Source organism: Petromyzon marinus, chromosome 24 (assembly GCF_048934315.1).
Source record: "Petromyzon marinus isolate PM22_M1 ecotype Great Lakes invasive population chromosome 24, UKy_Petmar_22M1.pri1.0, whole genome shotgun sequence".
NCBI lineage: Eukaryota > Metazoa > Chordata > Hyperoartia > Petromyzontiformes > Petromyzontidae > Petromyzon > Petromyzon marinus.
In genome coordinates, this window is record NC_133690.1 from 3,709,861 (window position 1) to 3,732,819 (window position 22,959).

The following is a 22,959-nucleotide window of genomic DNA, read 5'->3' on the forward strand; positions in this document are numbered from 1 at the left end:
AGTGCATTTCGGCTCTTGAAATATTGAGTTTTTTGTTATCGAATTCTAAAACAAGTGGCTCTGCTTGTTACTTTTTTGGTTTGCCGGCACCTGTCCTGGGGGAAGGGATGAGGAGGTTGTTTTCAGAATGTTCATGAAGGACACAACAACTGTGACTCCATAGAATAGCTTTGAATTAACAGCATAACGGGTCTTTCAGACTTGCTTCAACATGATTCGTTTGTTCATGCCGACATTACCGAGTGATGCGTTGTATACTGTGCTGTATTTGCACAGAGGCCCCAACTTGTTGAAATGAAAACGGCTAGGTTGGCACAGTGGGGAGGCACGGGTGACGATTCATCTGCCAGTGATCTCAATCAGTCAAAGCCATGGCACCTGGGTCTGTCCCGTGACCTGTCAGTGAGCCTTCGACACTTCACGTGGCCTCAAAGTGCAGCTAGCCTGGCACAAGCGCCGTGGTGACCTCACCTGCACTTAGTGGCGAATGGCTGCTGTTTTTCCTGTTTACGTGTTTACACGTGTGTGCGTTGACATGTGTGTGTGTTTCCACGTGGGGCGAGGGGTAAGTGTAGCGGTTAGCACGCTGCGCTTTGATTCCCGCTCACGGCCAACACCAGTGACGATTACTTGAACCGGTCCTGGGACTCACTTCGGTCGACGCAGCCTCAAATGAGTACCTGGTGCGGTGTGTAAACATCGCCACTGGGGAGACAAAGGCGGCCGGGCGTAGTGTTTTCCACTCACCCCCTCGTGTGCCGTGCCGGCCTTCATAGGTGCTCGCTAATAGCACTTGTCCCTACAATCTGTTAAGGCTACACGGGGGATCTTTTATCTTTATATTCTTGGTTCTTTCTGTAAAGTCACGTAGAAGGGAAACAATAAAATAATATAAATATAAAAAATAAAATTCTCACGACGTGTGAAGGTTTTCACATCTGGTGATGATTGCTTGTGTTGCAGTCGAAACGTCGTGAGAATTTTATTTTTTTAAATACTTTATCGTTTCCCTTCTACGTGTCTTTACCGAAAGAACCAAGAATATGAATCCCTGCAGTCACGAAAGCATTAAATAAAAAATATATTTGATCTTTGTTTCCACGTTGTGTGCGCGTGTTTACGCGTCGTGGTTACACGGTGCGGAGTTCACTCGCGCACAGAGATCGCTTCGAAGCAAATTCCGCTGTCAGTCAGACAGGCATCGTCTTCTTTGCGTGTAACGTTACAACATAACTCAGCAGGCAATAGGCCAACCTTGTCCATACATCGCTCCCTCCATCTACCGGTTTGAAGTGTGTTTGACACATCCCATCAGCCACACGGACCTTCTGGGGGAGCGCATACTTTCAGCAGAGTTCATTCAATGCGCGTACACAATCAGTGCCGCCGCAGTTTTGAACCGCCAGGCGGCGGTGGGTGCGATCGTTGCGTTGTGTAATAAATAATTTAAGTTTTTTTTATTATTATTACACGCTTTTTATTAACTCTGTCTATTGTTGTATCCTCAAATCTTGTAACTCAATTTTTACCCACTTCCCAATGTGGTATCGACTGCAAACTTGGTATGCTTATGTCATACTGATGACAATACTGTATTCTATCATTAAAATAAAAAATATATATTTTGACAAATTATTTTCAATGTTATTTTTTTGCTTGGGTCTAATCGTCCACGCTCAACTGATGTTGGCTGTAAAGCACCACAGTCCCCTTACGTTGTGGCGAGCTTCGATTCCACTTCCTGGAGTCGTGGAGTTCTTTCAATACTAGTACGGTACATTTTATTAAAGCGTGTTTAAAAAAAAAATAAACATTACTTTTACAGTGTGGTACGCAGCTGTAAAAAGGAGACGTTACTAATGTATTCTGTTTATCACTAACGGCAGACAGCCACAACAGCGCAGTGGCAGGACCCCGGGGAATCTATCTGATTACTCAAATGACACAACTCGATTTTGTTTCGGTTTAAAAAAAACCCAATAAGTTAATTATTTCTTAGGCGATCCCCAAGTGTGTGTTCACGTATATTCCTATAATTCAGGTGAGCCATCACACAAGCTGTCCATGTCAGCATGAGAGTGGCACGTGCGATTGATCACAAAGACCAATGAATGATGAGACATTCTGCGTTCAACGTTTGGGAAACTCGCCTTGTTACAACAACAACAACGATGATGATGATGACAAGTTGTCCTGTGGCCTCATGTGCGGCATTGCGTGTGTTCCGCCGCTCTCACCTGGACTGTCAAAGACAAAGTTCCCCCGTGTAGCCTTAACATACTTTAGAGGCAAGTGCTACAAACGAGCACCTATGAAGGCCGGCACGGCACGCGAGGGGGTGGGTCTGGCAAGAACCACGCCCGGACGCCTTTGTCTCTCCAGCGACGATGTTTACACACTGCACCAGGAACTCGTTTGAGACTGAGTCGACAGTAAACACAACAACAACTATCAATGACCATCAACAACAACCACCTCAACAGCAACCACCACCAGCAGCACGCGATCAGCAACCACCATCAGCACAAACTACCACAACAGCACTAACAACCACCAGCTATAAACCAAAGCCGCTTTTAATCACCAACAACTGAAATCATTACCAACAACCACTACCAATGTCAACAACCACCACTAACCACAACAACCATCAATGGTCACCAACAACAATTACATCTATAACCATCACCACCAACAGATAGCAACCACCGCTACCTATAACGTCAACCACTACCACGAACAATAACAAAACACCAACAACCACCAATAAAACAACCACCATCAACACAACAACCACCACCATCTACCACCAATAAAACAACAAAAACTTTCAGCCACCACCAATAAAACAACCACATCCAACACAATGACAACCACCAATCAACACCAACAACCACTACCAATAAAACAACCACCACAAACCGATAACAGTATCTTTCATCGTCAACTACCACCAACTACAGCAACAACTTTCAGCCACCACCAATAAAACAACCACATCCAACACAATGACAACCACCAGTCAACACCAACAACCACTACCAATAAAACAACCACCACAAACCGATAACAGTATCTTTCATCGTCAACTACCACCAACTACAGCAACAACCGCCAATACGACCAACATCACGCATGCACCATCATCGCACGCCTATATAGGGCACCGGTGGGGGTCTCTAACGAATTCAAATCACAGCCGAGCACGAGGTGCACGCAGCGGCGTCGCTGGTTGGATGGCTCGCACGAGCACACGGAACACGAGCCACGTGACCCGGGACTCGGAGAACGAGCCACGTGACCCGGAACTGGGAGAACGAGCCACGTGACCCGGAACTGGGAGAACGGGCCACGTGACTGTTACGTCACTGCGTCGTCACGACAACCAACTCGCGCGCTCACGACGACGGATCTCCAGGCTGTGTCCAGGCAGGCCTCAACTCTGGTCCCGTTCGTGGTTGACGTGCGAATTGATTGGAGAGGCAAAACTTAATTGGTGTTAGAACACAACGGGAGGGATACAACAACATTACCTCGTCACCACTGTTGGAGAGAAGTCCCGTTTTGGAAAGAAAAAGCGGTAAGCGACCCTACTTGTACTACTACACTGGGCTTGTGAGTGACTCGGGGAAAGAGCCTCCTTGATATTACAGACATAATCATAGCACCTAGAGTAATCATAGCACATAGAATAATCATAGTAGAGTAATCATAGCACGTAGAGTAAGCATAGCACATAGAATAATCATAATAGGCTAATAATAGCACGTAGAGTAATCTACAACACGTAGAATAATCATAGTGTATAAATAATAATAGCAGGTAGAGCAATCATAGTACGTACAATAATCATAGCACATTAAATCATTATAGGGCGCAAAGTAATCATAGCACATCATAACACGTAGAATAATCATAGCACGTAGAGTATTCATAGCACATAGCATAATCATAGCACTTAGAATAATCATCGCTGGTTGAGTGGCGCACAGAGAACGGGGGTCACGTGACCCGCGCTTACGACGACGATCTCGAGGCAGGGCTCACTCTGGTCCCGTTCGTGGTTGACATGCGAACTGATTGGAGAGCCAAGCGCGTTGTGACAACGATAGACTGTAATTTGAAGGTGCAACGATTATAAGAGGCGTGACTGCTTTGTCTTGGGGGAGCTGCCTTTGAACAACTGCCAAAGCACCTTATTCGGAGTGTAAGTCCAGCCAAGCACAATCATGATAGAATGTGTGAAATACAAATGCAGAGTTACGGGAAAATTATCGCGTTAGTCAATAACATCGTGAAAATTCTCGCATCGTATCGTGAAAAATGCTATCCTGGTAACCTTATAATTCATAACTAAAGTCAGAATCTTTCTTTTTACTGGAGGAATCCGATGAGCTATGAAGCTCTTTTCCACAGATGTCCAGCAGGGGCAAAGTACAGGTAAAGCAAACAATCACCCAAATCATACAAATGAAACTAAACCATCCCCATCCTACCAGGCAAAGCCCACGAAGCTATTAACTTATTTTTCAGAAGCGCCATGGCTAGCACAAATGATAGCTCAACAAAGTGGCTCGTCATTTGGACATCGATAGTCGTGGCAACGGGCAGAGAGGCTGGGGAATGTGGAATGTGCGGCACGCCTCGCGCCTGCACAGAGGAGGAGTTCAGGGCCGTGAGCATGGAAGCACTCTATCTGCTCCTGCTGCTGCTGTTACTGCTGCTCCACCTGCTGCTGCTATTGCTGCTCCTGCTGCTCCTGCTGCTGTTCATGCTGCTGCTGCCCCTGCTTCTGCTGCTGCTACTGCTGCTGCTCCGCCTCCTGCTGTTGCTGCTGCTCCACCTGCTGCTGCTGCTCCTGCTGCTACTGCTGTTCATGCTGCTGCTGCCCCTGCTTCTGCTGCTGCTCCACCTGCTGCTGCTGTTACTGCTGCTGCTCCACCTCCTGCTGTTGCTGCTGCTCCACCTGCTGCTGTTGCTACTGCTGCTACTGCTGCTCCTGCTGCTGTTCTTGCTGCTTCTGCTGCTGGTGCTCCTGCTGCTGCTCATGCTGATGCTGTTCCTGCTGCTGCTTCTGCTGCTACTTCTGCTGTTGCTGCTCCTGCTGCACGGTTTGGCTGCTGCAAGGCCTCTCATTGGGGAGTCGTTCTCCTCACTGAGACATTTACATTCTAGATTTGAAGCTTTCGTGACTGCAAGGATTCATACTCTTTGGTTTTATTCGGTAAAGTCATGTAGGTAAAACAAATTAAAATAAAATGAAGCTTGTGCTGCCTCCGAAACGTCGTGTTTTTATTGTTTATTTTAATTTGTTTTACCTACGTGACTTTACCGAATAAAATCAAAGAGTACATTTCTATTCCTCGCCTTGCTGCCAGTGACGGATTTGGTTTGATGGGGGCGTGCACGCTGCTGTTGTTTTGAGTGCCCACCCTCTTTCTAAGATTCATCTCCTTCCCTATACTGGTTTAATACCACCACCACCACAGACCCTTGCCCAATGCCAACGCTCCACTGTTATTTATAACTGGTCGTATTGATTCTAGTCTTTTTACGTGAACTACGAATCGTGGCGCGAAAACGTAAACACGCCACGTAACTGCATTTGGTGATGTTTTGGCTTTGATTACCAAATTTAGCAATCTTGTTTACCGTAACGCAAGCGCCTTACATCTTTTATGACCATAAAGTTCTACAGGGACTCCTCTACTGAGGAAAATTCGATTTAGAGATACGAACAAACCTGTCTGTACATCCAGTTTGCCTGTTCGGACCGAAAGTCGCCGCACAATAGATGGCATTGGTGGCATCTGCAGAGCTTGAAGAACCAGTGGCACCTATGTGTATAGGAGATTATACAACTTTTAAAGCTATTCTCTTATTTAGTGTACATGTACAAAATGTTCGGAATCGACAGGAGTAAGTTGGACTTACGAACAAATCAACTTACGAACACACCTCTGGATTCTGACTCGTTCGTAAGTAGGGGAGCCCCTGTATTTCCATAATGGCCCACGTTAATGGGTGCCTGCTTCACTGGCACAACGAGTAAAGGTCGAGTCGCTAAACGTGACCCCTTCTCTCGCTCTCCAGGCCATGGCTCCCCAGCGCTCCTCGTGCCTCGTGACCGCAGTGCTGCCAACGCTGCTGCTACTGCTGCTCGTCGCCCGCCCGTGCGAGCCGTGCTTCAAGTGCACGGAAGCCATCGCGGTGCCCCTGAAAGCGCTGCTGAACAGGATGGAGATCGACAGGCCCTTCATTCGCACGAAGACGTACAAGGGCGTGCAGAATATTATCTCCAAGCTGCTGGGAGAACATTCCAAGCGCTTGATCTGTGAGTCACCCTTTTTACTTTCATTTCATTTTTTTACTCTTTATATTTACCAACGGAGGACCACTGAGCTATATAGTTATTTTTCAGAAGCAACCTGGCTAGCACAAGTGATAGCTCAACACAGTGCCTTATCACGGCGAAATTTATAGCAGCCAAATATTCTCAGCGCGTGATGTTGATTCTAAATGTGGAGGGAAAAACCGGAGGATCCGGAGAAAAATCCACGCGACCACGGGGAGAGCGTCACGTATGCTCCAAATATACAGGTGTCAGGGTTCGGGATTGAACTGACAACCTCCTGCATACCAGGCGAGGGAGTTAACATCTCCTAGCCACCGCAACGCGCTCGTTTCCTCACCGAGGTGCAGTACGAGGGCAGCCTGTGTCTCGGCACGTCACATCAACTGACAGGCCGAGAGGCATGCGGTGCAAAGAGTAAATATTTCATCAGTTTAACACGTAGGAGGCTTTTGCGACCAATATCATCCATCGTGGAGGTTTTTGGGTTAGATCGTGTGAATATAAATGTGTCGTTAAACCCGCCACCACCCGACACAGCCAATTATCAAGGGTTGTCAATGTTGTGGGTTTACTCTCCAACACACCGGTGTGCTATACTAGTCATGAATTGGCCACGTTCTGTTTACGTGACAACCCCTTACTAATTGGCTGTATCGGGTGGTGGCGGGTTGAACGACGTATTTATATTTACGCGATATACTCCAAAACCTCTATTATGAGTATATATACACACACACGTGTCTGAGATGTGTCTGCAATAGAGCTGTAAGACACGTATCTGAGAGATGATGGAAATGTATGCTCGAGATAGTGGATGTGTTAAAAATGTAATTTAGTCCAGATCTGTTTATGCAATGCATGTGTTAGACAGAAGAATGTAAGATGTATTCAGATGAGCTGGACGTGAAACAGAATAGAGATGAGAGGTATTCAGAAGACATTGGAGGATGAAGATGCGTTTCAGAATATATGCAATGCCCACCGCAACAATCAGGGACGACTCGAAGACTTATCTTTCAACTCGGCGCGGCTTTCGTGACAACTCCACAACGATTCGTGAATGAGTGGCGTGCATCACCACCATCACTGTGGAGCCTAACACTGAACATTAAACTCCGCACACACCGCCCAGTCACTGCCACCAACTCTCCTCTCCGTCCACGTGGCCTCTCGGCCGTGTGGCTGTCCCCCTGCCCTCCCCCTTCGCCCCAGGAGGCCTCCCCTGTAAACGCCGCCCGCCGCTCGGGCGGCTCATGCAGGAGGTCGGGGGTTCGATCCCGACTCTAACGTCTGCTGTATATTTGGAGTTTGCGTCTCTCTCTCGCTCCCTGTGGCCGCGTGGATTTTTCTCTTTTTACCTCCACGTTGAGAAACGTGCTTCGGAGTATTTGGCTGAGAGAAGTGTCCACGCGATAAGTACACTCCGTTGAGCTATCACTTGTGGCCAGGTCCGCTTCTGAAGATAAGCTGCGTAGCTCATTGGGCCTTGCCTGACAAAATAAAAAATAGTTTTACATTTGGGGCCGTCCATAAATGACGTCACGCACCTGGGGGGGGGGGGTCAGACATTTGTGACGAAGAGGGGGGGGGGGTTTGAGAAATGTGACGTCACATCAAAATGCACAACTTTAAATAAATATAGACAACACGTTTTACTTAATTAAATAGACTTTTTAATAAACGTTTTCTCCTATAACATCAGAGTGCAGCGCCACATTAAATACGCACTACAATGACAGGTGGTGGGGGGTCAATCGTCCAAAATCGCGTGACGTCATTTATGGACGGCCCCTTTCCTTCTCCCCACTCGCTCTCCCCCCTGCGTTGGTCCAGCCTCTTCTCTCCCCTCGCACCGCCCTCTCGCCTCCACGCCACTCCCCCCGTCCCTTCCCCCTGTTGTATTCCTACACTGGCCGTGTCCTCGCGCTAACACCCATCACGCTGCCCCCTGTCGTCTGCACATCCACCGGCCCCCTCTGGCCATTCGCACCCTCCCCCCAGGGCTTTCCATTCCCCTCTCATCCACCGACTGTCCGCCGGAGATCGTTTAGCTCGGCTCGACCGCTCACGGCCTCGAGTGACCTCGTCCCTCCCCTGCTATTTCCTGCATACAGGATCGGAATATTTATTTATACTGGAGGAATCCGATGAGCTATGAAGCTCTTTTTCACAGATGCACAGTCACCGTGCCCCTACATCTGCCCTCTGCTGGCTCCACACCCCGGTCTCTTAGATGTTCCATGCGCCGACTCGCTTGGGTGATTACATTTATATATTATGAGAAAATTTGGAGAGATGTTAATTTCGAAGAGAAGAGAGATACAGTCATCAATAGAGTTATAAGATTATTATTAACATTTGTAGCGAGGTATGAAAGAACGATAGGAATTAGAGGCAGTGCCGTATTTTCCCGCATATAACCCGCGGGGTATACCACTTTTTACAAAGAAAACAAGACCCTGCGGGGTATATGGAGGTGCGGGCTATCTGAAATTTGTTTTACACAAATCGTTATTTTTGCGGGGTATATGCGTCTGCGGGGTATATGCGTATGCAGGCTATATGCGGGAAAATACGGTAATTAGAGAAATATAAGACGTAGGTGAGAGGCATTCAATATAAATGCACAGAGTTATAATTACGATGCATTCGTCCTTTGTCTCTTTGCATTTGATTGTCTCATCCTGCGTACATCATGCGTCTTTATCTCTGTGCCTGTCTCTATGTATGTACACTTATCTGCGTGTATCCATGTCTCTCTCTCTGTGTCTCTATGAGCCCGTCTCTCTATAACTGTCGTTCAGTGAGTCTCTGTGTGTGTCTGTCTCTCTCTCTGTCTCTATGAGCCCATCTGTTTGTGTGTCTCTTTATAACTGTTTCTGCTTGAGTGTCTGTGTGTGTGTGTCTGTATCTCTATGTCTCTCTCTCTGTCTCTATGAGCCCATCTGTTTGTGTCTCTCTATAACCGTCTCTCTGTGAGTGTCTGTGTGTGTCTGTATCTCCATGTCTCTCTCTCTGTCTCTATGAGCCCGTCTCTCTATAACTGTCGTTCAGTGAGTCTCTGTGTCTGTCTCTCTCTCTGTGTCTCTATGAGCCCATCTGTTTGTGTGTCTCTCTATAACTGTCTCTCTATGAGTCTCTGTTTCTTTCTGTCTCCGTGTCTCTCTGTGTCTCTATGAGCCCGTGTCTCTCTGTCTCTCTACAACTGTCTCCCTGTGAGCCTCTGTGTCTGTCTCTCTACTTGTCGCCTCCGATTCTCTTGAGGGACAAGGCACGGCCTTGCACTTGCTCGCTCACTCCACTTCCGGCAGCGGGCGCGTGGTGGAGTAAGTCGTGGGTACTTCCAACCCGTTCGAAGGCATCTGTCCAACGGCCAAAATAACCTCTTAGGTGGAGGCCCTTCCGCAGCAGTGACACGAGCAAGACATTGCAGGACCGCACCTTGACCCAAACCAAACAGATAGCCGTGGACGTTTGTAGCTCCATCTCGTGTGTGCCTCTCATCCCCACTAGCCGTGTTCACCAGAGTGCACGTTCTTTGTCGGTGCGTCTGTGTTGTTCACCGTCTTGTGGATTCGGAAAAGGCTGGCCGTGTTAACTGGAACGCTCTGTCCGTGCGTGCGTGCGTGTTGTTCACCGTCTTGTAGATTTGTACGAGCAGGTGGAGCAAACCATGGGCTCCAAGTTTGTGGAGATGAACAACAGAATTGGAGACGGTACGTGCGTTCGGACTCGAGGGGCATGTCAGCGGGCTGACTCGCACGCTCTCGGCAGAAGTCGTTTCAGCAGCCTAGCTCAAGAGAACGCAAACAAACCGATACTTTGCTCCACAGTTTTCCAGGATTTTTGGAGAGAAAACAAATCCAACACCTTAATATGTTGTCTAACAAATGAGCAGCGTGATGCCACGGTGTAATGGTTTGTACACTATATAACTTGCAATCTCGTGGTCCCCTGGTAACTCCCTCACCTGGTATGAAGGAGGTTGTGGGTTCGATCCTGACCCTAACGACTGTATATAAAGGTCGCGAAAGCCTACGTGTATATTTGGAGTTCGCATGTCTCTCTCTCTCTCCCCGTAGTCGCATGGATTTTTCTCTGGGTCCTCCGGTTTTTACCTCCATATTTAGAAACATGCGTTGAGAGTATTTGGCCGCTATACATTTCCACTTGGTAAGCTGCTTCGTTGAGCTATCATTTGTGGCCAGGTCGCTTTTGAAAAATAGCTATTTAGCTCAGTGGGCCTTACCTGGTAAAAAAAATAGTAAAATAAAAAATATCGTTCTCCGTCATGGCAGTTGAAACATCCGTGCAAGTTTCTGAACTATATACCTTGCAATTTGCAATTTCATATTCATGAGCAACTAAATTCAACCAGGCTGTTGTTAGCCAAACGCAGCACCGTAAAAATCCATCGTTGTACTGATCTCCTATGCTCCAATGTCCAGCCCCCTCCACTGACTCCAACCCACAACGACCAGCATGGTGACATAACCGCCATGACTAGTACGGCATGGGGAAACCCTCATCCATCAGTGGATTGAGACAAAAAAGCGATCTACGTGTAGCAATGCAAGAGCATATGAAGACAGTGTACCGAACAAAGGGGTATAATGTGTGTGTGCTAGTGGGTGTATTGACCATTGGCACAGCAGGGAGTACAGCTGGTGCATCTACCAGTCGTCTCAGTCAGCCAGCCCATGGCACCTGGGTCTGTTCCGAGACCTCTTGTCGGCGAGCCTTCGACACGTCACGTGGCCTCAGTGCACCTGGCCTGGCACAGGCGCCTGGTGACGTCACCGTCACTTAGTGGCGAATGGCGGGTGTTGCTATCGGTGTTGCCCATTGTGTGGGGAGCGGTAGCGTAGCGGATAGCGCACTGCGCTACGAACCCGGCGACCAGAGTTTGATTCTAGCTCACAGCCAACACCAGTGGCGGTTATCTGAACTGGTCCTGGGTCTCCCCTAGGTCGACTCAGCCTCAGATGAGTCGACCTTGGGTGTGTAAACATCGCCACTGGGAAGACAAAGGTGATCGGGCGTGGTGCTGGCGACACACCATTTGATGTGCCGTGCCGGCCTTCATAGGTGCTACTCGCCAACAGCGCTTGCCGGAACAGTCTGTTAAGGCTATGCGGGGGATCTTTGTCTTTGTTGCCCATTGTCAGATTGATTTGAATATCCAAAAACGGCCCTAGCTATATTTTGAATGATCTTACTCTTTTTTTTACACTTTAGTTGATAAATACGTAAGTGGAAATGAAATGTTTGTGTCATTTACGGGCCTGTAAAAGAAACCTGCATCATGTGACGTCACTTTTGTATGCACAAAGGTACTATGTAATTACCTCAAATCAATGATCTGAAAGTAAAAAAAAGATCGTCAATTTGTTTTACAAATCCTAACATCGACAACGTTGAACTCTGAAATATACAGGCCTACTGTATTTGTGTGAGAGAAGAGACGGTCAGCCGTGAGTGTTGCTACTCACGCTAAAGACTGAAAATTGCACGCATATAGTGGGTGTTGTGACGGTTAACTTGAACGAAAAGTTTGACTACATTAAAGTAATCAGGGCCTAGATTGCTACAAATTAAAACAGCATTCAAAGTAATGACGGCGAACATCGTGGATAGCAAATCGGTTAATTTAATACAAATACAGAAATGCCAATAATACATTTGAATACCTCCCCACTCTCCATGACAATGTGGAACGATTTAATGACACAATTGGTGGCGAGATGTTAACTACCTCGCCGGGTATACAGGAGGTCGAGGGTTCGATCCCGTCCCTAATGCTTTTATATTTGGAGTTTGCATGTCTGTTCCTGCGGTCGTGCGGATTTTCCCCAGGTCCTCCAGATTTCCCCTTCACATTTAGAATCAACATCCGCGTTTAGAGTATTCGGCTGCTATAAATGTCCACGTGATACGCCACTTCATTGGGCCATCACTTGTGGTCAGGTCGCTTCTGAAAAAGAGCGACATAGCTCGGTGGGTTTTAACTGGTGAAATAAAACATAGTTTTAGTAGTTTAGTTTAGCATTACAGTAAGACCTGAGTTTGATTCCCAACATGTGCACCTCTCTGCGTGCAGTTTGTTCTACGCCTGTTCTGCATGGGTTTCCGCCCAGATCCCTAATGTCCTCGCAAAGCAACAACAAAAAACACAATACAGTATTACTGGTATTGGCCAAACACCCGAATGCTGATCAATTAGCTGCAAAATAAACAATTTGGATTTCTCAAAGCAAGATCACCCTCTTCCGTAAAAATATGGCATAACTCTCCGGAAAAGTCTTGACATTGTTGAGGGTTTCCTGGCCCAACAAGAATAATGATTTACAAATATTTATTAAATATTTATTTGATAATTGCAGTCATGTTCGTGGTCGTGGTTTCAAGAGTCACGTGAACCCGTGACTCAATGTAAATCAAAAGAGATACACCATGGGCTTATACACGAGTGATTCGTTGCACGTATCGTGAGCTTAAGACTCAACGGTTAATCATTCCACCCCTGGTATCTAAACACGTGATGTCTGTTGGTCGCACCTTCAATGCTGTCTCGGTTTGTTTATAATGTGCGCTTCGTATAACTCCGTATCAGCATAAACACAAACACTGCCGTTTTTTTACGTGCTTGATCACTCCTGCCTTGTTAACTATGTATTGGTTCTGTCATTCACAGTTTCCGGTCAGCTGAGTCAAAAACACTATGCCAGTAAGTGTGGGGAAAAACATTGAGCCTGACTGTGGGAAATTCAGTTTTGATTTGTTTTGAGAGATCCGACTGGTTGCTTTTTGCTATGCTTGGGAATATTTCATCTCTCAGTGCGCCGTAGACTCTTGTAATATTTTCACAAAAACTATTCAAAAGATAACCCCCAAAAGAAAACTAACCACCCAGCTGTTATCAATACCAAAACCCAGAATTATATCATTCTGGGGTAAAACTGGAAAATAAATATATATTAAAGTTCTTTTTACTTAATAAAGGTACAATATTTTGGGTAGACATTTAAATGTCTTTAAATGTCTACCCAAAATATTTTGGGTAGACATTTAAATGTCTACCCAAAATATTGTGTATGCCTCAAAAAGCACAATAGTGGTATAATTGGTTATGAAATTCTCGTAATCCAAGAAATTAGCCTGCCGATGGTGGCCATACATTGCTGTATTCCAGCACTGTGGAGGCAGCGAGGGTTGGTGGACCGCACACAGATGTTACGGAACTCCCTGACTGTGGGCGTCGAGGTGCTGCTATACCCTGGCTTTCCAGGAGAAGGCGTGACAAGAAAAACATGGACTCCACCTTTTCCATCTGTACATTGCATGTGTTGTTAAGCCAACACCATCTGACACAGACAATTAGTAAGGTTTGTCACGTAAACAAAACGTGCCAATTAGTTACTACTTCAGCACACCGGTGTGTTGGAGAGTAAAGGCACAACATTTACAATTTGAGTACGGCGTTTCGCTGGTAATTACAACCAGCTTAATCGGGCGATTAATATTTACGTGATTTAACCCCAAAAAAAACACGTTTAGTATTAATCATTTTCATTAATGCAACAGGTTTTGTATGATGAGCCAAATAATGCTGGCAGATCTACAGGATGGCCCAATAGTTAATTTCCCGAAATATAAATACGGAATTAATTTCTCACTAAACTAATTTAGACCACCTTTTACAATAATGTGCATTATTTACCAAAGAAATCCTGACTGAGTCTCAAAACTCCTTGAGGATGTTTTGGCGATGTAAATTTTTTCACAAATGAGAGTTTGGGATTCATGTGAGAGGACACCAGGGAACTCTACAGGCTGTGATCAGGAGCCAGAAACACACACCTGCCTGGTCCGGAAGGTGTTCTGCAAAATGTTTTAAAGGGATGATTGAATGATATAACAAAATCAATTATTTACAGGGCCAGATTAAGGTTCTTGTAGGCCCTGGGCACTTCTGTTTCGTTGGCCTTCAGTGACAACTTTCTATAGTTGCTACTGCTGCTGCCCCATGTTACTGCTACCGCCGCCGTCACTCCGCTTGTTTCGCACGGTACTTCGTCCAGGTGCTGTACAGACGTCATTACTGATACACGTATTATTTAGGATGTGCCCTAAATTGATGGGAGCGTGCTGCGTGCCACAGATAACATTGACGTGACTTTGCCTCTTTGTACACTGTGCCTATCCTTGCTATACAAATATATTTATTCAAGAAGATATCCTGGTTACATTTGATTTTTTATAATGCATACAAACAAAAAACGTGGTAAAAATGTGTCTTCGTAAGCCCTTTAGTTTTTGTAGGCCCTTAAGTATTTGTAGGCACTGGGCACAGGTCCCTACTGTACCTACTGTGCCGATTGGATAATATGGCCCTGATGATTTATCGTCGAGACACGAATAAGCAAATTGAAATAGGTTGCATGTAACTATAAAGACATTGCTGGCATCATTTTAATGGCTTGCAATATTTATGACGTTTTGGAAACTGTCGTGATGAATGCAAATGTTGGCCACCGTCACAGAAGTGTGACCAGTTCCTGGAGCTGAAAGCTGTCATCTGTAAAAAAAAAAATGCGAGTACAATGGACAGACATGTACAGGGGCAATCATGAAGCAATATTTTAAAAGTCTTTGCACTATACAGTGATACCTTGGATTGCGAGCATAATTCGTTCCGGAAACGTGCTCGTAATCCAAAGCACTCGTATATCAAAGCGAATTTCCCCATAAGACATAATGGAAACTCAGATGAATCGTTCCACAACCCCAGAAATATTCATGTAAAAATTATTCATGCAAAATACCTTTTTATATTTTTCTTATTTAAATTTAATATGAAGTAATTTAATTTAATCGTGGCTGGTGTGAGGGAGACGAAAGAGAGGAGAGGAGGAGGGTTATTGTGTAGGACGACTTTCACTGTCACTAACGGAATCACTGGCATCTGTTGGCTCACTGGAATCTTTTTATTTTTGTGTGACTTTAACAAGGAACCTATCCAATGACACTTGCTTTTGCCTCCTTTTGAGGATTTTATGGGGGGCATTGTTGCAGTACAGTTACTAAAGAACAGTCACTACACTTGGACACAAAATAACAAAAATGCTTTATGCACACACACGTGGTCACAACACTATACTGTAGTAAACACTATAGTACTGTAGTAAACAGTATACACGTGGTCACAACACTATAGTACTGTAGTAAACAGTATACACGTGGTCACAACACTATAGTACTATAGTAAACAGTATACACGTGGTCACAACACTATAGTACTGTAGTAAACAGTATACACGTGGTCACAACACTATAGTACTGTAGTAAACAGTAGACACGTGGTCACAACACTATAGTACTGTAGTAAACAGTATACACGTGGTCACAACACTATAGTACTATAGTAAACAGTATACGCTCGCACGAATCTTGACTATACGAGTCAGGCACGCCGACTGAGACCGAGCATGGGAGACGATTACCCACAATCCCGCAGCGAGAGAGAGAGAAGAACCATCGGCTCAGTTGTGATCACGTGACGCTCGGCAGACAAAGCGTACACGTACACTACTCGTACTGCAAGACCTCGCTCGTTTATAAAATTAATATTTATTTAAAGTTTTTGCTCGTCTTGCAAAACACTCGCAGACCAAGTGACTCGCAATCCAAGGTTTTACTGTATTTACAAATTGTTCACTTGTTTTTTTCTCTCTCTCTCATGGCAGTCTACTGGAGAGAACTCATCAAGTTATGGAAGGATTTTCAGGAAGCTTTGAAGAGTAAGTCCTGCCCATTGCACCCTCACACCCAGCGCGACGCAAACATCAATCGTTGTCTTCCTCCTCCTCCCTCCTGCTCACATGAGCAGTGTTGAGAATACCGGTGTCTAACACGTTACCGTGGTGGGGACGAGACTAACCATAGTACGGCATTGTTGATGCTTCACGAACCTGCATCAAGCTAACACCTGTCCCCTCCCACTTGCTCTTGTGCGCGGTACAGATTTGTAACTTTAACTCTTAATGTGTCCATCCATAAGAGGTTTTCGTTTGGTATAGGATCATTATTATTAATACAGCGGTATAATTAGCTGTCGCCTGATGAGGCTAGTTGTAATTACCGGCGAAACGTCGTACTCGAATTGTAGATGTTGTGGGTTTACTCTTCAACACACCGGTTATTGCTGAACTAGTAACTGACACGTTTGTTTACATGGCAAACCTTACTAATTAGCTGTGTTGGGTGGTGCTGGTGGTGGGAGTAACGACATTTATATTCACACGATCTAACCCAGAAAACCTCTTATGTATATTGGTCGCGAAAGCCCACATATTAAACTTAATGTATCCATGCTCGCTTTCCTTGTGACCCTAATGCAAGTTTGTCAAATCTTTCCTCCTCTGTCCACCGAGCGGTAGGCATGGGGACACACCATAATCAGTCGATCAGCACGTCCAATACGGTGTGGCAAAGTGTGGATATTCCTGTCTCTGGCCACCTTGGAAGAGTAGACCAAATACTCTGTAGACGGGATCTCTGTACCTCGAGTGGAGGCCCTTTAGCCAGCAGTGGCATGAGCAGGACACTTTCACCCTTACCTGGTTACACGCCCTGCTGTGTGTGGTGATGATGTATGGGATTTGTGACTGTGTTGTTAAGCAACTAATGCGAATATAATTTAACTAACCGTTACGTTTTGTCCTTTCCTTTTTGTTTTTCAGCTTCGAAGGAACCGTCATGCCCTGTCTGTGGTAAGATTGTGTACACCTGTATATATGTTGAGGCGTAAATGACGACTCGGAGGCAGATCTTCATGTGGGGGCTTGCGCCAGTTGTTTTATTAAGGACTTTTCTTCATTCACGACTCCGTGTACTGCACGCTCACTCATCGCTCCCCCAGGGGAAGGGTACTGGGGATTCCCTAGCATCCGCAGGCTACGCTAGCCTGGTGCCAATTTCCCCCTACCCTGGGTCCCAACTTCCAACTTCACACGTTCCTTGGCTCCCCGCAACGACCACGAACACGTCACGGGTCCCAACCTAAATATCCCAGGGGGACATGTCACCGTCCCGCCCCCTGTCCATGACGTCACCGTACGTGACGTCATCGTACCGGAGGGCGAGCGTGACATGACGTCACTAACTACTAGTCTACAATATATGTAGGCGATTCTGTAAGACGGTATGGGTGCCGTGACTGCGTCTTTATCACCTTATCACATGAGACAGTATGCATACGTGTGTGCGTGTGTGTGTCAGAGGAGAGGTAGCTTAGCGGTTAGCGCACTGCACTGTGAACCTGGCGACCCGAGTTCGATTCTCGCTCACGGCCAACACCAGTGATGATGATCTGAACCAGTCCTGGGCCTCCCCTAGGTCGACTCCCCCTTGTGTGCCGTGCCGGCCTTCATAGGTGCTCGAACTTTGTATTTGTGTATGTGCGTGCACGCATGTGTGCATGTGCCCGTGTGCGTGGACAATTTATGAGGCCAAAAAGGTCCGAGCGTTATTCTGGAAATGTGAGCGAGCGCTACCGACTGTCGGCTTCAGCATCACGGTCGTTCAAGCACGTCAACGACGACGTCACCATGTGCTTGATAATGGCGCTTGCCCAACATTCTAACATTGTCATGACAAATGTTTGCCTTTGAATGCAACACTTTCCCCCCGGCTTTTATCTGGAAAACCTGCACCAACTCCACATGTACAGGCTAAACCTGCTGACAATTGACCAAATACAGTTGATCCTCGATTATCCGGCAGCTTCCCACATTATCCGGCAGTCCCGGGCCGATTTGGCAAAACCCCTCCAGAGGCACCGTTTGGCGTGACAAAAAAGGTAGCTATGCTTGATTTCATTGTGAAATATCATATACGGTACATTATACACTACATACATACAACTTAAACAATGAAAATGCTTCATGTGTATACTCGAGTCTTCAATATTAGAGTGGTTACTACAGTACAGTAAATAGTCACTTTTTTTATTAGGATTTTTTTTTTAGAGTAGGATATTTATGCAAATGTTATGTAGTAAACAAATTTAAAACGCAAAAGCACATGCACAACACCGAAAAACACAGCGTGCAAAAATAAGCAATTTTAAATAGTCATTTGATTATCCGACGTTTTTGAAAACCCGGCGCCCCCTGCCCCCCGAAGCCACCGGATAATCGATGATCTACTGTAATATTCTAACTGAATAATATAATGAAGGATTACCTGAAAGTAAAGCCCAATTTTAACGAAGTCGTGGCGTGACGGCAGCACAGCAACGTATCGAGGAGTCAACTCGTGTTGAGCTCTTGAGTGTTCTCAACTCACGTGCAGGCACAGTCTCCAAGTGCGCTTGTTTCCTGCCAAACGGTCTTGCATGGAATTGGCCAAACATCTAAATGTAGGGCCCTGCTCAACAACAGTTTTGTTTTTAGTCTTATCCTGAACGTAACAGACTGCTTGGAGTCATCACATGTCGCTTATTTCGACCTTAAACTCGCTCACCGTGTTCTAAATGCAATTGCTTGACACACTCGACTGGGCAAGTAAACGTTTATCATTCTTATCGTGTGGGTGTCGCGGCGGTTCGGGCAGTGCCACGAACCCCACTGCCTGAGTTTGATCGCTGGTCATGCGTAACGTCACCGGTGGGTGACATCCAAACCGATCCCGATGCCACGACCGAAACCTAATCCCCCCCACGGTCACCAACTCGCATTGAACGGTGTGACGAGTAAATGGTCAAACCACGTGACCGACATTCCTGCAGGAAATGTACGTGTCTAGTTCGTTGTCCTTCTTCCTGCACCTCCCGATTAGCACGGTTGGCTATGTACGGTGCGAAAGCAGTTCAACATGCGTACAAATTGGTTTCATACTTTTTTATCTCTATTTGAGAAAAAAAGCGAATAAAAAATCAATCAAAAAGGTGATAAATGGAACTTCGTAGCGTTTACATTTGCCCCTACTGAAAATGCACGTGACATCTGGTTCCATCACGTGAACTTTCGTGACCCCAATCTTCTCTGCAATCTGCAGACATCAACAGCCTTTTAACTCCATCCATGTGTTTTTTTTGTCCGCAGAACCCACGTATGTATCTGCCCTGCGCTGCGAATCCTGCCAGAAAGAGAATAAGGAAGTCTGCCTGTCTTATTGTGAACGTACGTCATCCTGGAGTTATAACGTCAGGAATGCCTCACTGCGTGCAATTTATATCACTCCTAAAATATGACTCTCGTAAAATCTGTCGCGTTGTCCTTGCAATCCAAGTACGATGAATCGAAGTATTCATTTTATTCATTAACATCGATGCATCGTTCCATGCATGTGCAATGCCTTGAGATGCTCAATTTGCATAACTAGGCAGGGGTAGAGCAACAAGCACAAACATTGTAGGAACACATTCTTGGTTCATATTCTTGGTTCTTTCGGTAAAGTCACGTTGAAGGGAAACAATAAAATAATAAATATATAAATCAAAAATATTCTTGGTTCTTTCGGTAAAGTCACGTAGAAGGGAAACAATAAAATAATAAAATATATATAGATCAAAAATATTCTTGGTTCTTTCGGTAAAGTCACGTAGAAGGGAAACAATAAAATAATAAAAAATATAATATATTTTTCTATTATATTCTTTTTCCCTTTTACGTGACTTTACCGAAAGAACCAAGAATATGAATCCCTGCAGTCACGAAAGCTTTAAATCAAAATTGTAGGAACAATGAATTTCGCTCGCACTGTGGTGACGTCAGCGCAGTAACATTTTTTAAAAAAAGTGTCACCATGTCATTACTAAGTCTCCATATCAAGCCGAGTAAAAAAGACAATACACTTTACAGGCACTTCGTTGTCTTCTGAATTGTTTTCCTGGTGCACTCTGGGCATTATTGTCAGGAGGCAGAGAAACCCTTCAAAAATGTCACAGCAGAGCAACCTCACGAGTGTGAGAATGGCCAAAAAGATTTGCTCACATCTTCTTCATGGAGCCCTTCAAGCAGCGCTGTCCAGAGTGCTGCTCCCGGCTCGTATCGCCCGACGCTTCTGCCTTCTTAAACATTGCTGATGTTTGTGTTTAGTTTGTTGTCCTTCCGCCCCCCGCCCGCCACACCTCCGATTAGCACGGTGGCTACGTTACGGTGTGAAAGAAGTTCAACGTAGATACAGCCATTGCCCATTGCTGCCAAGGATACGACTAAATTCACTCTGCTAGGTTTTTACAAAAAGCAATGATGTAAAAATGTTCGAGGAATTTTTTTTAAGTCTGTAAACGTCACTAACTCACCTGCGCGTGTATGCATGTATGTGTTACAGGAAGTGGGGAGCGGTAGTGTAGCGGTTAGCGCGCTGCGCTATGAACCCGGCGACCCGAGTTCGATTCCCGCTCACGGCCAAAACCTGTGACGATTATCTGAACCGGTCCCGGGCCTCCTCTAGAACGACTCAGCCTCAAATGAGTACCTGGTGCGGTGTGTAAACATTACCACTAGGGAGACGAACGCGGTCGGGCGTGGTGCTGGCCACCCACCCCCTCGTGTACCGTTACCGGCCTTCATAGGTGCTCGCTAACAGCACTTGCCCCGACAGTCTGTTAAGGCTACACGGGGGACCTTTATCTTTGTCTTTGTGTTACAGGAACTATTTTGGAAAAGCAACGGCGAGCACCTTTGGAGGTTCTGGACGACGTCGATCCCGACGTCATCCCAGAGCCAGACTACGACCCTGAGTTTGAGCCCACGAAGACCAGCGTGATTGCACTGATTGTGATCGTGCCAGCCATGCTATGCTTAATCGTCTTCTGCATCGGTGAGCCTTTAGCTTGTTCCTCCAGATAGCAGAGCCGTTTTTAACAACAAGTAGAGTCCTCTGCAGATCATCGTGGGAGATGTGTGTATGTTGAATTTCTTTCACACATTTCCGTAGCCAACAGTGCTATTCGGAGGGGCGGGGTTAAGGACAGCAAACTAAACACAACAACGAGCAGTTTCTTGAAGAAATTAGTTTTCAATCTCTTAAGATCTAGAGAGACACAGAGACACGTTTACAAACACTTTGAGAGACACGAAGGATACAGACAGCTATAGACACAGACAGTGTCAGACCCGTACAAAGATACACGCGGAAAGATGCAGGCAGAGATTGACCCGGAGAAAAACCCACACATGCACAAATAGATAACTACAGATACTTACATGCATGTGCATTTAGTGGCTCACACTAACCCGTTTACTCCCTTGTCCCCTTTTATGTTCAGTAATGTGCTTCACGCGACATAAAAAATCAACATCTGCCCCCGACATGGAAAAGGGATTGGACGCTGCGGAAGAGCAGAAACGACAGGAGCCCGATGTGAAGATGCCTGGGCATCCAACGAAGCCTGCCCGGGAAAATCAAACCAAAAAAGCCGGCGCGCACAAATCATCCCGCAGTGGACCAAAGAAAGAAAGGCCACGCAAATGAAAGTGCGGGCAGTCCCCCGACTTACGAACGGGTTCCTTATTCCTGAGGCCTGTTCAAAAGTCAAACTGTTCGGGTTCACAAATAAAGACAGATAAACACATGCGCGCACACTCACTTTCACACACACACACATATGCTGGAGTTTGCAGGGATTGTGTGGTGCCACGGCCTCGAAACCACTCTGCAAACTCCGCGACCACACACTGAATACACACAGAGCGCACACACGTAGTGTCCTGGCGTGGGATTGCTTGGCACAACGGGTTTTAATCCGAAGGGTTCCTATGAGGAAAGTCCCACGGTTTCCCGGTGCCAGGGGATTGGCCGACCCTCGCAGGACAAGTCACATCGCGGTGCCCCTGAGTTGGCTTAATAATGTATGGGCGCAAAAAGATTACCGGGCCAGCCGCGCTGAGTCATTCACGACATCTGGGAAGCCGGGGTGGAAAAAGCGAGAAAGGCAGTGTGTATTCGCCAGTCATTCGCCACTACGAGGCCGTGTTAGGCAAGGCTTTCTCGTCCTCTTCCCTCCGCCTCTCACAGCATCCGTGTGACGCCGCGAGTACGGCTACGAGGTACATGGTAGGACGCTTGGGTGAGCAGGAGCGCAGACGGCAGTAGGCCTAGGCTTTTCTCGCAAGATAGTCCCCCCGGTAGTGCCGACTGGGCAGCTTTAAGGGATTGTGGTTTGCGCCGAGAATAAAAGTTAGCACAGACCGTCGATGGTGTGGTGTCTGCAATTTCTGTGTGGAGCGACTGCGTGTGCAAGCCGAGTCCTCGGTGGCGGTGGGGGAACATGCGGCGAGAGTGAACGCGGGGTGGTGACCGCTGGATCGTCACCATGTCTTGCGCGAGTGAGGTAATCGCTCGGGTGTGAGCGCGCTCTCAGGTAATAGCGCGCTCCACGGCCCCTCTAATAGTGGCAGCTGTGGTGTGCACGGGCGTGTATTTTAACCCCGTGTGGCTCCGAGGCCAGCAGCGTGAGCATCGGGGGCCCCCGTCACTCGCTCAGCGGGGGCCTGGCGGGAGTTGACCGACGCGGTGGAGGAAGGAGCGCAACGAGTGGACGTCGTGCCCCACCTGCCCGGCGAGGGTGGCAGGGTGAACGTCAGGGTAGACGT

The 22,959-nt window shown here is 46.5% G+C and overlaps 1 protein-coding gene across 2 annotated transcripts; it reads left to right on the forward strand.

Moving 5' to 3' along the window:
• The first annotated feature begins 3,250 nt into the window (after positions 1-3,250).
• LOC142928880 (uncharacterized) lies at positions 3,251-22,613 on the forward strand. Of its 2 annotated transcripts, XM_076069332.1 has the most exons (9): positions 3,254-3,580; positions 6,094-6,334; positions 10,003-10,071; positions 13,050-13,082; positions 16,102-16,155; positions 17,098-17,127; positions 19,462-19,539; positions 21,014-21,184; positions 21,633-22,612. In XM_076069332.1, exons 2-9 carry the CDS (start codon positions 6,097-6,099, stop codon positions 21,836-21,838), a joined length of 879 nt encoding a protein of 292 aa, XP_075925447.1. In that variant the 5' UTR covers positions 3,254-3,580; positions 6,094-6,096; the 3' UTR covers positions 21,839-22,612. The 2 variants fall into 2 exon arrangements, with proteins under 2 accessions (XP_075925448.1, XP_075925447.1); XM_076069333.1 differs by lacking the exon at positions 13,050-13,082 and having other exon boundaries at positions 3,251-3,580; positions 21,633-22,613.
• Positions 22,614-22,959: the final 346 nt, after the last annotated feature.

Coding starts and splice junctions, on each gene's coding strand:
- LOC142928880 (XM_076069332.1), top strand. CDS start 6,097: ATGGCTCCCCAGCGCTCCTCGTGCCTCGTGACCGCAGTGCTGCCAACG. Junction 13,083..16,101: donor GAGTCAAAAACACTATGCCA/GTAAGTGTGGGG, acceptor CTCTCATGGCAG/TCTACTGGAGAGAACTCATC. Junction 16,156..17,097: donor TTTTCAGGAAGCTTTGAAGA/GTAAGTCCTGCC, acceptor TTTGTTTTTCAG/CTTCGAAGGAACCGTCATGC.